This window comes from Erithacus rubecula (assembly GCF_903797595.1).
Source record: "Erithacus rubecula genome assembly, chromosome: 15".
NCBI classification, from domain to species: Eukaryota; Metazoa; Chordata; class Aves; order Passeriformes; family Muscicapidae; genus Erithacus; species Erithacus rubecula.
Genome location: NC_136667.1, coordinates 12,859,678 through 12,878,497, shown reverse-complemented (window position 1 = coordinate 12,878,497; position 18,820 = coordinate 12,859,678). Strand labels below are relative to the sequence as shown.

The window sequence follows — 18,820 nt, the reverse complement described above, 5'->3', positions numbered from 1 at the left end:
TGTGCCCAGGATTTCACCCTGGAACCCCAGGCCAAGAAGGCCATTGGGAAGCTGTAAAATGCAGCTCTAACTCTGATTAATAATTCTTTCTGAAGTGAATCCTGGCAGTCCTAGGGTGGGAGTGCTTCCATAGCAAATATTGCTTGTGCAGAATATAAAATCTTGCTTAGACTAGATCCATGAGACTGGGCTTATAACTTCACCATGACCTGATCTTGCTGAAGAGTCACACAGTCTGTTGTAAATGACTCAGACCCCAAGTGGGAATGAGTTATAAAACTTTTATTGAGAACCAAATAAAAATACACAAAGCAAAAGGGGCAGCACTGTGAGTGTGGCTCAATGCCAGGGCTCAGTTCCAAAATGGCCATTCTGCCTTTTATACACCTGGGGCAAGGGGAGGGTTTGCATCAGTCACGTCAATATTTATGAGCAGTCATGCATATTTTAGTATTTCCTTACCATACTTGGCCCCTCCCAAAGTGTACCAGTTGGCTTTCCTTTGACATTCATTGGTGGAGACCTTCTCACAAGGGGACTGGAGGTGGGCCAAGTTCCCCAGCGAGGAGCTTTCCCCATCCCTGGCTGTATCATGCAAGGGGCACGCACACATGTGTACATGTGTACATATATACATGTATTCATGGGCTTCCCCCACGTGCCTCTGATGGCATTGATGACCAGAGCTGGCTGATGGCCACATGGATGAGAGAAGAGAGGATCGAAGGGAGAACAAAAATGGGTCCAAAACCAAGCTACAAGAACAGAATCACATACCAAAAGAACTTTAAACCTGAATAAACCTCTTTAACACACAAAATCATTACAAGAGCCAATTACCTCACCACCCATCCATAACACAGTCTATGGGTCAAACTGCCAGAGAAATCTCTTGAAAGATCCCCCATGAGAGGGATAAATATAGTTTATTCTTACCGCTCCTGGGCTGGATTATTTCTGGGTTAACACTGCCCCCTGCTCCAGCAAAGCTGTGGGGAGAGATGGAATGAGCCTTGGCCTCACCTTTGGGTACCAGTTTGGGCAGCAGCTTGCGTTCACTTACTCCCATATTTGTGGATTATAATGTTGATTTAGGATATGAAAGGAAGGGATACTCATTCCCCCCCCCTTCACCTTTTAGTGAACAATTTGCTTGTGATTTATAGTATTACATTAGCAATGTGGTCATGTGTAGAATAGTAAAGTGACTGTCCTTACAACAATTTCCCTTCTGTTTCCCTTAGGAAACCAGCAAACAATACTACACTTTTTGCAAAAATACAGCATTGATTATAACAGTGTTCTGGAGCTCGCGTTTGCTTTTAGTGATGTCAGTACATCAGGAGGTGTTATAAACAATTAAATTAAATAAAAAACAACATGGCATGTTTTCAGCTTTCTAATTTGTAGAAAGAAAATGTGGATGGAAATCATTCAGCTCAGCCTATGTAGGTGGCTTTGCATTCAGTTTACAAGCCATAATCAAGCCTTATTCAATCCAAGTCTGAGTGGTCTGGAATTGCTTAAACCAATTATTAATTCATATTATTTATTTTGAAATCTCATTGTGGCATGTCTTTCTTTTTTTCTTTCCTTGCCTGTACAAAAAACAAGTGTATAAGTGTAAGGCTATGTGGAGTCATCAGGCAATAGACATATGCTTTCCTGTGCTCTCCACAGGGCTTGCAGGTTCAAACACAACCTGCCTGAATCATAAGAACTTTAATTGAGTAGATAAAGAGGTCCTCATAATTATAAACTGCAGTAGGTATAACAAGAGGCTAAATACATAGCTGTGGCTTTAATTAGCTGGTGCTTCAAATTAGTAATTGTGGTTTCACTCAGAAATCAGTGACTTTATACACTGTTAAAGCCTCATCACTGTGCAGTTCATTCCTCATTATATCTCTCGGTGTGAAGCTTTCAATACAACATCACGCTGAGCTAAAAAGGCAAAAGTTGTAGATATTTGGTTGTCTTCCAAGTGTAGTGGAGCTCTATGGAGATTTAATTCATTCTTGCCAGAGATAGGAGAATTAACTGTTCTTTGTTACAGCTGGAATATGTGTGTTTGTATGTAAGCATCTGTACATACAGGCTGTGTGTATATGTGTGCATGTATGGCCAGGATCTATCAGGGAGATTGTGCTTACTGCAGATTACATCAGGGCATGCACCAAATCTGCTGCTCAGATTATCAATTTGGGAGCTAATTAACAAAGCAGACACAAAGCAGAACCAAAAGCCTCATAACAAATCAAATGCGGATTGAAAGCACAGAAATGTCCCTTAATGCTTCTCACATGAGAGGTTGTCAGTGCAAGTTGAAGTATGCATCTTTTCCTTTCCCTTTCCTTTGCTATTTTTCCCTCTTCTTCAGGGTTTTAATTATATCTCTTCCCTCAGAGGAGCAGGAGGTAGTTTGCAGAGCCAAGAGACCAAAGTACTTCAGTGTTATTCAGGGGAGAAGTGAATGTGGTGTCTCAGCCTGTCATCTAGGTCTGGCAGGTGCACAAAGCAAGCTGACACACAGATAAGTGCCACTCACCATTGCTACACCAAGGTGTTAGATCCTTCTCCATGTTTCTGTGTAGAATTATCTGATACTGGAATCAGCTATCCTAAAATCTCTTCCAGCAGCCTCTTTCTACAAAACACTTATTAACCCCTCTTTGACATCTACAATGAAGCCATACATAAATTTTAACAAGAAGTGGGTCAGAGTTAGGTGGTCTAAATCACATGAGGCTGAACTGGAGCCTTGGGATGGATGGTTAGTGTAATGGATTTGTAGATGTTGCTGTGCTTCCTTGCCTTCACATTTGCTTTCACTGCACAGAGCCATGCTTTGTGGGCACACGTGTGTGTTTTTGTGCAGGTGCACAGGTGTTTACAGGCTGTTAGTACAAGGATGGCAAAATGTATTTTATTCTTCTACATAAAGCTTGGCTAAGTTGTAAAAAATATTTTCGTTGTTTCATTGAAACGCTTTTCATTTTAGAAGTGTACTAACTGTCCTACTGCCCAATTTTATGCAGTTTTATTATCCCAGATTTAAATTTGGGAAAATTATTCTGTGGCTGTTTCTTTCAGAATTGTCCTCAGGAGTTACATTGTTTCTGATATTTTGTTGCTATTACTGATAGTAATAAACGTGTAACAAAATCATGTGGAAAATAATGTGTTGTCATTTTTGTCTTTCTGCAGTCACTATGAGCAAGACCGGAGTGCACTTAAGCGGAAGGAGTGGGAGAGAAGAAACCAGGAAGTCCAGCAAGATGAAGATCTCTTTGCTTCAGGTTTTAACCTCTTCGGGGAACCCTACAAGGTAAATTACATTGTTATGTTTTGCATTTTCAGTATCTCTTACACAAGTACAAATAAAGTTTCTCATCATCTCTAGGAAATTGAAGTGTTGCATCTGCCTTGGTATTTACATTCTTGAATACACTGATTATGCAAATCAGTATAAGGCAGCAGAGCAAACTGAATGTGCTGCTCAGGTTGCATTGGCAGAATCAGGAGTTTTGGTTACAGTCCAGTTCAGGATTTCTTCCTCTTAACACATAGCAAAATCCTGCAGTAGAAGTATGTACAGCTGGTATTTCTGCACATGAGTTTGTACCTACAAAGCTAACAGTACGTTCTTTCATTTTTAGGAAGAAAATATATCTGAGTTGGTAAAACCAATGTCCTCTATATAAATAATGAGTCCATAATCTTTCCTGTGCAATCATAACCATATGAAGAGGTCTTTTGGGAAATTGAATCTTGGGGAGCATAACAAGGGTATAAAAGGAACTTTTGTTACAAGTCTTATTCTCTCTAAGGAGCTTTGCTGCCTGAGATTTTCATCACCAAGGGATGTCCCCCTTTATGGTTTCTGCTGCTTTGATTTTCAGTAAGACATTCCCTAAAGAATTCATCAGAATGTAAATTTCCATATCTCTTTCTCCTCCCAATCAGTGACATCCATTGAAAGGCCACCACTTCATCTTTCCATTTTACATTGTTAGCAGCTGTAAGGGAGGATGAGGGCTCTTTGAAAATCACCCAAAAAAGAGAAGAAAAGACTGCCATTATTATCAAATGGTGTCTAATAATTATAGACCACGAAAGTGTTATAGATGCACTCAACTCCTGGCTGTACTTTGGTTCAGGCTGGCTGAGGAGCAACAGGCCTTTCTTCCTTGTGTGAACTTGCCAACTGGAAACCCCTGGCTCGTGTTCAAGGGAGTGAAGGTGTCTTGACAAATATTTCAAAAGGTGGATTTGAAACCCCAAAGTGGAAGATAAGTAAAGTACAGAATAAGATATCAGAGCTAAAGTGCAAATGTCTAACTTGTCCATCCTATTGATTAGCAGCCAGCTACTTTACCCTGTACAAATTGCCACCAGGATGAGCACGATTTGATCTCTCCTGAAGTGCAGCTGCACTGCACCCCAGGTGACCCTCTGCTTGAGCAGGGATACCTCTCAGGGGTAAAGATTCCTTCCTTACCCAAAGCTGAGATCCCTTACTGTGACAGATACTTGGTAAGTGACTGATACCATGCTGAATTAATCCTATGGAACATTACTAGTCCATGTAGCTACTCAATAGTATTTTAAATATTGTATGGATAGTTCCCTTAGACTAATGTAAGTGGGCATTTGAATTTCAGGAGGTAGACCGATATGCAAAACACTGCAAAGTTTTGTGGCAAAAACTAAAATCATACATAACCAATATCTATTACATAATAAGAATGACAATATCTGATTTTACATCTATTTTGTGTGTGTGTGTATTTTCACCAGGTATACACAGAATATATGGTTTCTTTTCAAAAACAGAATGACTGAAAAGCCAAAAATTCTCCTGATGGTCTTTCTGGGCAAATTTTTTTTTTAATTTGATTTTCATCTACTTGGCAGAGAATTTTGTAACTTCGTGTAATGAAGCAAAATATAATACAATACCACCCCAAAAGCATTATAATCATAATTTGTAAAAGATAAAAATTGAGAGGTAATTGCATACAAAAGTAGTTAAACAGTTAGTAGTTAAGTCAATCTTAAATTTGAAAAAAACAGGTAGAAGCAAAACTAAATAGGAAAGCTAGGTCTTGCCTTCTTTACACTAGGAGAAAAAAAAAGGGATGAAGTGATAGACCACTGTTTCCTTCTTAAGTTCTGTATTGCTGAGACCAGCCACAGTAGAGTTTCCTAGGCAGTAATAAAATCCACTAACTCACAAACTCTTAGTGGACATCTAGTGACTTTTATTCTTAACCAAGTGCAAAATTAATTTCAGGGGTTGGTTTGCATTTATTCTAAAACACAATGAAGAGACCCTGACATGAGAACAAATATCCTGCATGTGCAGTTTGAATTTCTTCTCTATTTTGACATGATGTTTCTGCGTTCATGAGATTCAAGGCCTTTTGCACACTTTTGTCTCTTCTGGTCCCACTCAGTGGGAGCAGAGTGAGAGAAAACCCTGCCCAGCAAGGTGCTGTGGCCTGTGATGGGCCCAAGGTGCACATCCTCACTGGCTGGCTCTGCCGAGGAGCAGCAGCTCATGGTATAGCTGGTGCCTTTCTGAAAGACCTGGGGGTGGGTGCTAACATGGAGACTACAGTGACAAAGAGAAGGTTGGGAATAGCAGGTCTCAGGAACAGAAAACATTTCTTTTTCTTTCTTTTATTCTCACAGTCCTTACTTGTTTATCATTCCTTCCTCGTTTTCTTCAGCAGCATCCAGAGGAGGGACTGTCAGGGTAGGGCGTAGCACCACTGCTGTTTCTGAAGTTTTAAAGACTGAACAACCTGCAGCTGTTTTATGACTGCACTGAGAAACAGAGGATATTAAAAGTTGCACAGAGAAAGGAGCTCAGATTTTCTCATGGAGCCTACTGCCATTGTGTATCATGAGATGTGTGGAGTATCTGCCTTCATCTATCATCTCTGCTCTAGCTGTTGCAGTCTCTTTCTTTCCCTATGTCAAATAAAACGTAGGTGTTCATTATAGTTTTGGACAAATGCGTGTTTCTACATTGATTCTTTGTAGCTTATGCATGTGTGCACTTACATGAAAAGAGGTACTTATTTCTGTGGGTGTATGAAATACTTTTTCCCATGCTTGTTAAAAGATAAATGTCTCCTTTTGAAGCTCCACTGTCTCATGTGGATGGATGTGGGAAAACAGCACCTTTGACAACGTGATGATATCCAGCATTATTTTGGGAAGGTCAGGCAGTAGGGGTTGTGTTGCTCTTTAATGCGAGTTGCAGGTCCTGCCTTCAAACCCTCTTCAGGCTGGATTTTGCAGAAGGGATCAGAGAAGGGCCTGCAGTGTAGCAGCAACACACATTTGAAAAAGCAATGCCAGAGTTTTCCTGAGAGAAGCTCTAATTTTACTAGTGATTTGTTGATACCTTTTAATGTTTTGAATTATGCAGAGATGAGTATTTTAAAAGAAAACAGTAGGAGTATTTTTGTTACTTTTCAAAGGAATTGCCTCAGAGGAGTTCAGCTTGAGAAAGAGAACCCAATGGGCAGCATTTCTATTGTGAAGCCTTTGGTGAACATTAAATCATTTATCTTTTTTAGGTAAAGCCCCTCCATGCTTTTCAAGCTTATCATAAAAAAAGATCTCAGCTTCTAATCTGTGAAAGTTAGTTTAACTATGATGCATAAGGAAGTAAATGAATTATGAAACCTCAAGTTTCGCACAAATTTTCACAAAACACTTGTAAATGGGGCCTATAAGTTTGAGTTCATTAGTTCTTTTTTATGTAAAACTATAATGCAATAGCTAGCTAGCAAATTAGTCTTCCAGAAAGATTCTATTACAGATAACTTTTGAAAGAAATAGAAGCAAATGCAGGAAGATGTGCATTTTCTAAATTAACAGAAGCCTAGAATGAGGGGGAATGCTACTAGCCATGAGTCATAAACTAGGCATATAATTTATACCTTGGAATACTCAAAATACTGCATTTCCTTGATAGCAACAAAATTGTGATTCAGCATGCTGAATCAAAAATAAGACATACAGAGGTTTCCTTTAAGAAGTCAGCCAATTATCCAGCATATGAAGGTAGAAATTGTCCCCAGTCTGGAAGTAACAAAGAGCAAGCAGAAGTTATGACTGGATTTTGTGTTTCTCTTGCTGGTATCCAGGCATGTCAAAAATCCTGTGCTTCTTATGAGACCCCTGAATTTGTTGTGGAAATAAAGTAAACACATTAATGTTATGCCTTATGTCTTAAATGCCAATAGAACAGTGCACTACATTGCTGAGCTCGTTCAGATTGTGATGTGATGCCTATGTCTGAGCTTAGTTGTATGTGCTCTAATTTTATTTAAGTGTAAGCCAAATTACCATTAATAATGGTTTTTTTACTTTGCAGTGTGGTGTAAAGGCCACTGAAGAGACCAATTATCCTTCCATTGACATCAGTTAGCATTGGATATGAGCTATAGTGTACTTAAAATACACTAAGGATGTTTAAAATAATTTAATCTCCAAGGTTTCCAGTAAATATATTTTTATTAATATTCCCTGTAAAGGACTATGACTAATAATAATAATACCTAACATTTATAAAATGTCTTTTATCCCGAGGATGTGAATATTAGACGTAAAATAGAGTTAATATCTAGCAAAGTTATATTTATCATTATGTGACATGTAAAAGAAAATGTAAGGAGAAAATTAAGTACCTCCAACAAAATTATTGAAAAGATCTGCTTTCAAGTTAAAACATTTTCTTTGTGAGGATCTAGACAAGAGCCATTTAGTGTGCTGGGATGTTGAAGTGTTGCAGTTACAATATACTGTCAGTACCTTTTTAACTTGTGCTTTCTGGAAAATAAGCTAAATGCTCCCTGGAACTGTAGCTGAACCACAGCAGTGAATGCTGGTGTTCAGGATTTTTTTTGATACTGTGATTTCCCATGATTTCCCATGTTCTATCTCATAAGGAGTTAAAGTGTTTGGGCAAGGAGGAAACAGAAGAAGTATGTAAGTGTTTAGACTTCGAATCATAATTCCTGCTGGGCTCTTAAGCACAATGGAATCTCCTTGTTTTAAATTTGGGGGTTGAACAGAGAAAGCCTGGTTTTGGCTGCTACCCAAACAGCTCAATGTGCAACTCAGTTGAAGGAGACTGCTCATATACAAAGAGCTTATTCTTGGCTTAGCTAGAATATAATTTTTGTCACTAAAATGACCAACCTAGGGACTTAGTGAATTAAACTGATTCGTGGTTCTCCACAACTGGGATTATTAACTGTGTCAGTTAGGAGAACTGGCAAAACGTATAGAGACAGAAACTACATTGAACAGTTAATTTTAAAATAACTGTCTCAGTGCAGTGCTAATGTATGTTGCAATCCCTGAGAAAGAACAAAAGGAAATTTGCATTTATTACCTTCTTTTTTTAAACTTTTTTTATGGCATGTTCAGTGCTCTTCTCATCCTCTGACTAGTTCAGCAGTGACTAATATAAGTAGATATTTCAGGGGAAATCCATGCATGAATTTTTTTCATCATTCAAAGTTCTCTTTAATACTTGAGGAAAATGGGATCAGGGCATAGTAGGATCCCTCACCAAAGAACTGTGACACTCTCTAACAAAGCACAAGCTCCTAATGCTGATTTTCCCCATCTTTATGGCCTGGTGTTAAGGTGCCATTGGACTGTGGCACTACTTGTTTTATTGAGTGAAAAAAACCACTCCAAACAGAAGTAGAGTTAGCTTTATCATGACATAACTTTGTCATTTAATTCCAGACTGTAGAAGTGAACCATCTGCTTGAACAGGCACTGTAGTTTGGCTTTGTTTTATATCCCTTGAGTCTTGTAAAGCCATGAGCATGGGGAATAAGATGTTTTAGTTCTCTGCTGGTCACTCCAATGGAACACAAAGGTCAGTGGGAAGGGTGCTGCTTTGCATCTCTGTGGGGTGAATTAGAACAGGAAAAGAGAGGAAATCAGCTTTGTATTAATTATATCTTCCAGCTTATTTGTCCAGCTTTATACAAGTTAAAGGGGAATGGAAAAGGAAACTTCATGCTTTAAAAGAAGAAGTATAATAGCAGTGAAACAAAGATGAGTCAGTATTTATTTAATAATTACTGGAAATCAAAGAAAAGCAGGATGAAGAAATACAACCAACCTGCAGACAGCAGAAGAATCCTGATGATTAAGAATGTGGCAATCTTGTCTGTTTATGTTCTATGAGAAAATATTTTTGAATGATCTTTTAGGTGAACCTATCATAGCATGTGGTAGAAGTGTTTTGTTCTCTGAATTCAGATGGTAGATACTTCAGGTCAAACTATACTTTCTATGTAAAAGTAATTGAAGTTAAACTGGAGAGAAGAGTTTGGTACTGTTACAGATTACCCAGCTCTATTTATGGCAGAAGTGTGGGTCAAAGAGCAATAACATATCAATTGTGTGATTACAATTCAAATGCTCAGTAGCCAGTAATTGTACTTCAGTGTTTTGCATGATATGAAATGTCTCTAACATAAACCCAGCTTATTTTGCGCCTAACATCCATAACTGATGCAATTTAAACACTTTTCTGAGAGCATATTTAAGAAAATGGGAAGCAGTAGACAAGTGTTACTGATGCAAACCCTCTTCAAGAGATTCTTTGAACACAGTTATTGATAGGTTTTTCTTACATAACATATGCAAAATGTAATTGAAATTTAATTAAATGTCAGCATGACACCATTAAACAGCTAACATTTGCCATCTTCTAAGACAACTATTCTGAGCAGTAACTCGTAAATCAGGAATTTACTCACGCTTTTCTCGTCTGTTTTTTTTAATATATTTTAGACAAATAAAGGCGACGCCCTTGCAAACCGTGTCCAGAACACATTGGGAAATTATGATGAGATGAAGGATCTGTTAACCAACCACTCCAACCAGAGCCACCTTGTAGGAATTCCAAAGAATTCTGTCCCACAGACACCCATTGACAAAAATGAACAGAACTTTTTCCCAGAACCAAGGAACAGGATGATCCCATCTCATCAGATCAGTGGCAACTCATCAACATCAATGCCTCCACCTTCTTCATTGTCCTCTAATTCTACTTTGCTGCACAGCCACCAGAGCAGTAGGAAGTCGAGGACAGACTGGTCACGCAGTGGTCACAACTCCAGTGGGGCTCAGCCGAGCCAATCCAGTGGTCAGCAGAGTCGGACAAAGCACAGCTCTTCTCATGACCAGTCACAGGGCAGGTATGAAGATCTCTATAATTGCCAGAGTGAGCAGCATAAAAGTGGAGGAACTGAGGAAGCAAATGCTATGGCAGCATCTTCACATTCGAGGAGGCACACTCATGCAAAGTCAGCACCTGGAGAACACACTTACAAAGAAAACAGTCATTCGAAGTCACCCACAGAGCTTGAGTTTGTAGGCCATGGTCCTGGATCTCCACTTCCTTCCACTTCTTTGTTAACTGCAAACAATGGTCTCTCAACTCCAAATTTCCCGCCAGGACTTCACTGTAAAAACAGCATGGTCCAGCAAAAGCCTACAGCTTATGTTAGGCCTATGGATGGTCAGGACCAGGTACCCAATGACTCACCTGAACTGAAACCCCCAATAGAAATTGAGAGTGGATATGGAAATCAGTCCTTTGGAGCACTGCTGGAAGGAAAAGTGAACACTCCTAGTTCGAAGAACAAAGTACCAAAGCTCAACATTCCTCCTGTTAGTGAAGTAAGTGGTTTAAAATATCTTCTCTCTAGTACTGCTTGAGTATTACATTCACTAAATATTTTTCTCTTGAAATATGCAGTTGCATTTACAGGAATTACAGAGTAAAGCCTTCCTTTTTTAGAATGTGCATGACTTCTTTTGGCAGTTTGATGTGGTAGTCCCAGTAGAAATATTTAATGTCGTTTTTAAAGCACAGTTTGGAATACTACATTTCTTGTTTACGATTAATATTAAAAGGCTAGATCTCTATTGGGTGTAATATATGTATACCAGCTATGCCAGTTCTGGACAGGAAATTCTAATATCTCAGTTCGTCTGCATTTTTCACTCTTGGGTTCTCTGTTGGTAGGTAGTTTGATAGACAGATTGCTGTTTCAAACTCTAAGGAAAAATGACAGTGTTCAAATTTCAGCAGTACTTAACAGTCCTGCCAGTAAGGAGTTTATTTGCATAGTTTGCTAAATTCCTTTTTTTCTTTTTATTGGAATTAATGTGACTTAATTTGTGAATAATGTGTCTGAAAATGTGTCCCATTGAAGCTGTTATGCATTTTGAAGAGCTCTTAATATTGGGATTCAGTTCCAATCTCTGCAACCAACAGTTTAAGCTGTTGAATTTTATGTTGCTGGTCAGAACAGTCGTCCTGTGAGGTTCACATTTGTGTCCATTCCAAGCACAAATGTATGATAAGGATACAGATTGAACTATTTATACTCTGTATATTTTTTCTCTTACTTTGAGTTTCTCTAAACCAGTAACCTTTGGAAGATAGGTGTACAGTGTACATATGAGCAGAATTGCAAGATGGGTTTTTCATAGCTTTCTGTTTTCCCAAAAATATTTCCCTGCTTGTTAATATTTTTATCCTAGGAATAAGAAGTGATGCATTCTTAAACCACTTCATTGCAAAAGATCAGCTTTTTCTATTGGAATAATTGTTTCAAGCCAATAATTTGTTTGACTATTTAAAAACTTGATGTTATTTATTAACATTCCAGGCAGCAACAAAGACTGATGTGTTTTGCAGCAGAGCTTGGAATAATTTTCTGGGAACTGCATCTGAAAACAGTAAAAGGCCTATTTATATCAAGTGGAAGCTGAGGGTTGCTTGCAGATGGTGTTTTATTAGAAAATGTATTTGTTAATAAATGTAGCTTTCTGCAAGATTACTTTACAGATGTTTCTGTTTATTTTTACCTTGGGTTAAAAATCTGCTGGTGTAGATGACTTCGGAGTCTGCTGCGATTTGTCGCTAACATTGTTTCGCAAGTAAATAATTGCACACAAAGGAAATAATGATGTTGCAAAAGCAAATACTTTTTTTTTTGCTCTTGCCATCTATTAATGCTATGAGTCAATACAAGCACTTTAAAGTGCAGCATTAATGTGAAGTAATTTTGGAAATAAAATGTACCTTTTGCAATTTGTATCAGTTATTAAGAATGCGTTTTTAATTTCTTTACCTTTTGAGTGAAATCCTGGCACTATGAAAGCAATTGAGTTGTTAACAATGTTTTTTTGGGTGCAGAATTTCACCCACATTCTTCTTGCATAGCTCTAGGAGCCTCTGATGTGAACTGTGGTTTTTTTGAAAGATTCCTAGTTGCAAAGATGGAAAATTGCATTATGAATTTGTTGCTACTTTAGTTTATCTCCTGTGTAGTGAAAAGTATAGGTGTATAATTAATTTAATTTATGTTCAGATAAATGGTAAACTCTAGGCAATATAGAAATGAAAGTAGGTAATAATCTTAAGGCAGTCTTCATTTTGAGAGTGAATACTAAGTTGAAGAGGGAAAGAAAACCCAAAGCTGTGACAAAATACCTTTCCTTTCTGAGACACAACACAGGACAATAGCCAGACTGATGGATCTTTTACAAATCTCCTCCTGAGTTTGTAGGGTTGAATTTTTTTGCCTGTGTCAGGACTGTGAACTTTGGCCCTCTGTGTTTTTCCACAGATGTGTATCCTGAATTTGATTTAGCTTGCGTTCAGCTATAAAACTCCTTCCAATCCAACATTATAGATAACTGGTTTAGTTTAAGCTTAATCAGAACTGACAGTGCACACCTGTGAAACCCATAACCTTTTCAGAATGACTGCAGTGAGTGGCTCTGTTGTAATCTTTATACAATTGATGTGGAGGCTTATGATCCTTTGGTGGTGCTTATCAATTTATGGACCTTCCCAAGCCACCTCGAGCCATAGTGATCTGCTTGAAACAATTTTGTTCCTTCTCCACAGGTTTCCATCTTAACACTGTTCCAGGTGCTGGTGATGATCTTCTTCAAGCTAACAATAGGAGAGTTACTGTTTTGGGGCATTTCTCCATAATTTGTTCTGTGTTTTTCCTGTATATCTGAGTCCATTTTTTCAAGTTACTGAGTGTATGCTGATAGAATGCACACCAAAAGGTTTTTAGTGATTCTCTCAAATTTTTGATTGTTCTTAAGTTGAGGAATTCTATAGAGAAATGAAATTCCTAGGTGATGGTCCTGCAGTAATGGCACCCATTAGGGCATGCAGTGTTCTTGCTATCTTACAGAGAGAGGGGAATAAGTAACCAAATATTTGAACAAGCAGATTTAAAAGAAGTGCTCAGACTGATGTGGAAATATGGTGTCATTTATCATGGCTTAATGGAATAAGATGTTGAGTACCCTGGAAGCGTTCTGCCATGTGTAAGGAAGTGATCAATTTTATAACATAATTTGTGTCACTTGAGGTGTTGCTCTAAGAATCTTTGCTCATTTGCTGCGCCTAATTCTGCCATCAGAGATGCCCATCCATCTTTCAGCTCCTCTGGAGCAGACAGCATTGTTAATGCCTTGCTGCTGGCATGTCTCTGCTGGGCAAGGGATCGTAGGTTAGTGATTTCTGAGGTCGTAGAGATTCGTACTGAGTTCACACACACTCACCAGGTTGGGTCAGGAGGTAGAGTTAGCAGCTCTTACACAACTGTGGACTAACCCCTGCCTCTGAGTGAGTGCTGCTGTGTGATTTCCAGACATTGGCTCGTGGACACAGAACTAGTTCCGACCTGACTGCACCATGAGTGGCCATTTCTGGTAGAGAAATAGAAGTAGCAGAGCCTCTGTAAAGTTTTAGTTATGTCATGGAAGGGTTTCTTTGTGATTTCGTGATTCTCTTGATTTCTTTTAACTTTTTGCTTTGTTTCTCATATCAGTATCTTTTGTAAGGGTGAAGGTATAACTTTTTATGGTTTGGTGCCTTGAGCAAAACCCAGTGTAACCAGTAGTGCCCAGGCTTGGCAGCCCCTGAGGTTCAGAAGTTGTGGAGCAGATCTTCATGAACTGGGAAGCTATGGGGGCATCATGTAAGTTCTTGGAGCACGTGCAGAAATCCATCAGATCTCATGACACAGAGTTGATAGCAATGGCCCTGGAGCTAAAACTAGGACAGAAAATGATAGAAAGCCTCAACCTGTAAACATTATTTCCTGTTCTTTCCTATTAACTATCTTCTCTTTAGTATGTATTTACATGCATGCTTACATACACACACACACACACATATCTATTAATTTGAGCTTACATTTAACATTTGATAAATTGTGGCAAGCCAGGAATATTGCAAAGAGCTTTTCTATTATGCAGAATTCCACCTACTTAAATCCTATGATGGCAGATGATTGTTACCACTCAGAGAGCTTCATAGTTAAATCCTATGCATTTCTTTAAAAAAGTAGATGTTAGAGACCACAGTAACAGCTGATCCTCTCTCTGCTGCTTTAAAATCCAGAATCTTCATACATGTATATATATTTAAGCCTCCAGGAATCAGATGCTTACAAATTATTTCAAATTGACTACCACAGTAGGTGACAGCTGAAGGAAAGCCTGTACTTTTCAGATTGGGCTCAAGAACAAATTACTGAGAGCACTGAGTAAAGCAGAGGGTTTTAAGGTCTGTGGGAACATCAGAAGCTGCATTCCTGGAAAACCTTATGCCCAGTCCCCCAGAACAATGCATGGATTTCCAATAAATGTTAGGGATGGGGAATCAAGAGCAATTGAGATAATTTTTCATTCTTAAGGCAGAGTTTTTAAATCTTACTACTAAATTGGCTTTATGTTCCTGCAAAGTAGCAAATGCTCATGTACGACATTTTCCTGCAAATACAAAGCTAGGAACAAATCCAAAAGGCCTACGACATCTATGTCACCACCCACTTAAGGAATAAAAAATGGAGAACTTCTATTTTCACTTTACTTCTAGGGAAATATTTTGACGGGTTCAGGATACTGCAAAGTGATAAGCTTCTGTTACGTGTTTCAAATCATTCTGTTATCGCTGCATGTATTGATTTGCCTAGTGCTTTCTGAGCTAGCTATAAAAAAGGCTGTTCTCCTTCTGCATTAAAGGGCAAGAAAAATTGACAGGTAGATAACCATATTGATTGAACCTAAATAGTAAATGCAAGAGGCTTATATATGACTTATAAAACTCTCTATAGGAACCAAAGCCAGCATAATATCTTTCTTTTAAAATTTAATAGAAAGTAGATGCCTTTAACCAGCCCCACCCCTTTTTTGATATACATGCTACTCTAGTTGCCAACTGTAGTACATTACCATAGTTCTGGGCAAATCACTTTTTTTCAGATGCCAGCTTTAGCTGTCCCCCAACTTTGAGCTTGGAAGAAGAATGGACTGAATCACACATAAAGATTAAATCCCTTTGCTTGGTTCATATTTCAAAAGTCTAAGGCCAAAAACAAACCCAAAGAGCAGTATTTCTTGCAGTATTAGAGGTTACAGCCATATGTTTTTAATTTGTAAATACTGTGAGAAGTAATGTTCTTATGATTCTTCTAAATGAAGACCATATGACATCACTTGACTGAAGACCTCTTCTTGTGGCCTTTTGAAGGCTACTGTCCGATGGCCTGGACAATGGCTAGCAAAGCTAGTTTGCAGGATAGCAAGGGGACAGTTTGTCTATTTTAAATCAAACACAAATAAGCATATTTAGGGCCTGAGTTTGAACCACTGTGACCAGTGGGAAGTCTGCATTTCAGAACAGGGCACTTAAAGTCGCTTGAATAAGTGTGACTGAAGGAACTGACCCTGTGTGTTTGGTTTGGGGAAATAAGGGTTAGGTTTCTTCTTTCCCATTGTTTATTCATTAGTGAGTTTTGTTTTGTAAGCTATTCCTAATTTTGACTTGCTGCAAGGAAGAAAAAATTCTTGTGTAATTAAAGTTAACTGTAGGAAGAGTCAGATCTGTGGTGTCTTGAAGAGTGATTTTTTTTTTTTTAACCTTTTTTGGAATTCCCAGTGCCAGAGTAATTGCTTGTCCCATTTGGTGTTTTATGAAATTTCACAAAGTAAAACGACCTCAAAGCTTTGGGGAGAGCAGTAGAAGAATTTGTTTGGCTTGTGCAAAGATATGTAGGCATTATTCAAAGGCTGCAGGGGGACTGTAGGGTGTATTTATAAATTTGACAATAAATTTGGAGTATGACTATGGAACAATCTTTTTTTTTTAAGGAAAATATTGCAAGCTGTGTAAAACCAGCATTAAGCATTACATTATCTCAATGTAAACTGTTAATATATCTTTTGAATAATAATCAGGAGTTGGTAGAGCTAATTTTTCAGCACCTTGTAGCCATCTATTTGGCATGCAAATGCCTAAGGATGTTCTTGGATCTTAGTATTAGTAGTCTGCTTAGTTGTTAGCTAACAAGGGCATTATTTTAGGACCAGACTAGCAGGTGGAACAGAGTTGAAGCCTTTGCACTATTTTTTAATATGCTTCTGGAATATAATCTGCTTTAATAAAAATATTTTCTCTGAACAGTGAAACAAACAATGGTCATGTAAGAAATGATGGGAAAATGCCATTTTTATGTATTTGAATGTTTCATGATGTGTGTTTTCACTCTGGGCTGTGATCAGTCCTTGGGTGAATAGCATGCATACTTCTTTCTGAGAACAGGATGGGCAGATATTCAGGTATCAGCATTTGGCCTTCTGTACTGCAATGAATGGCAATTTTTAAACTTTGCCATCAGCTATGTTGCATTTTATTTTAGCTGATGCAACCTCTAAAGTAACACACAGCTATTTTGAAAAAAACCTACATAATCACTGGTCATTCCTGTCATAACTTTCAGATATTTTTTTTCCACAACCCTTATTCTTTGTAGAGAAACTAAGGTTTTAAATAGTCTGAGAACACAGAAGTCATGTTTCTTCAAGTGCAGGCAGGAGTATGTTCACACATTTCTGCATAGGTACTGACAGCTGTTGTGAATCATCACTGGGACCAAACCTGGGCCTTCTCTGGACAGCCTCTGCTTCTTGAACAACAGCAGGCACTCTCCCTAGAAGCTATAATTTACTTTCTCCCAGTGCCACTCATTTAGGGAATATGATGTAAACATTGCATCCAACACACACCTGTTAATTATGTAAAAAGAAGCATAAAGAAAATCAGGGGGTGTAAATGAAGACTTGGAGAAGAAAGCTTTAATCCAGATGAAAACAGTAGTCATGTAGGAAATTATACTATTGTATCTAGAAGCATCAGTCAGTAAGGGACAACTGGAATGCTCCTTGTGAATGCCAGGAATGTGGACAGCTGAAGGTTCAGACTGTGATTGGGTATTGTTGACAAAGTAGGAAATCAAACACAAAACACTTCAGATGTTACATGAGCAGTTGAGACAGAAATACAGCTAGCAAAATGAAAAGGAGGAGGGACAGCAGCATATATTAGAAGCTGAATGAAGACTTATAGATAATATTGCAACAAACAAAATAAGACCTAGGGAAATAATCAGAAGAAAAGGTTACTTAGAGTGAGGAGGACGTGAAGGAGGTTCAGGTGAGATGTGAACTTCATTTCCCTGTAGGAACCTGCTGACCATAGGGATGGACAGTGGGTGTAGCACGGCAAAACTGGACTCAGCATATGGGACAGAGGAACTGCAGTACTTTCTGATGGAGATCACAAGAACAGAAGTGCTTAACTGCTGTTAAGCTGATTACACTGCATCTCATGAAAAGCTGGGTTGATGCTCGGGTCACTGACCCCTGATCCCAGGCAGCCTCTCGTGTTGTGTCTCCTGCATCCCACAGGTGCAAGGTGCTTGCTCACACACACCTCAGGGTGCTTTTCTGTCCTTTAGTTTGTTGACATGCAGAATTACACTCAGATTTTAAACCATTGCAGCAACACAACATCAATCATATGTATAATATACCTTCAAAATATGAAAATCAGAGGAGGTCTTATATAAGCGTTTCTGGTATTATGGCCTGAGCCACTCCACTATAAGCTGTAGTCTCTGATTCAAGTATGGAAAAGCATTTAGGGGCTGCAAGTGAAAACATCATATGGGAATACTTTAATTAAAAAAACCACAGTGAAAGAAAGTTGAACATATAACTTGGCAATGCTCCATGATCTGCAAATATAGGTTAAAGTTATTTAGTTGGCAGGCAATTGCTGGTGTATTAGCAGTGTTGGGAAAAAAAATCCAATTTCTGTATTTTGGCTTGTGCAGTAAAGAAATTCCTCCCACATAAATATGTTCATTTCACCTTCTGGGAAGTAAAGAAAGAAAACTGTAGCTGCAGTCTGTTATTTAATCTTCCTGAAATTAGCATTTGGTGCTCAGGAAGATTGAAAGATTTAATGCCAATGCCTTCCTCAAAAGAAAGAAATGACACACCACATATGCTTTAGCACTGGTTAGACTGTTAAATGGAATTAATCAAAATCCATGTTAAAATATTTCCATGTGTTAATTAGCAACAGTTTGGAACATTAAAATACATATCGGCTTGGGAATAAATTAGTGAAGAAATATCAGATTGAGTTTGTGGATTTTTAACTGCAATATAATATCCTGTGTGTTTTAGAAAGGTAAATGTAAATACACTCCTCTGAAATGCTGTGGCAATGTGCATTTAAAAATTGGGCAATAAACCAATCTAAAACAGGCTTTTGTTATAGCAGAGTGATACTATTTCCCATTTTAAAAGAAACATTGGAGTGTTCCCTCATATAATAAAGTGAGAGAAAAACAGTTTAAAAATTCTAAGGGTTTCA

At 38.3% G+C, this 18,820-nt stretch overlaps 1 protein-coding gene across 5 annotated transcripts in view; it reads left to right on the top strand.

Moving 5' to 3' along the window:
• AFF2 (ALF transcription elongation factor 2) overlaps nucleotides 1-18,820 on the top strand; it is a 334,068-nt gene that overhangs the window by 82,503 nt on the left and 232,745 nt on the right. For all 5 annotated transcript variants that reach the window (XM_079319011.1, XM_079319010.1, XM_079319012.1 and 2 more), the window contains exons 2-3: nucleotides 3,208-3,328; nucleotides 9,844-10,734. In XM_079319011.1, the coding sequence (XP_079175137.1) occupies nucleotides 3,208-3,328; nucleotides 9,844-10,734 (1,012 nt within the window). The remainder of the gene's footprint in view (nucleotides 1-3,207; nucleotides 3,329-9,843; nucleotides 10,735-18,820) is intronic.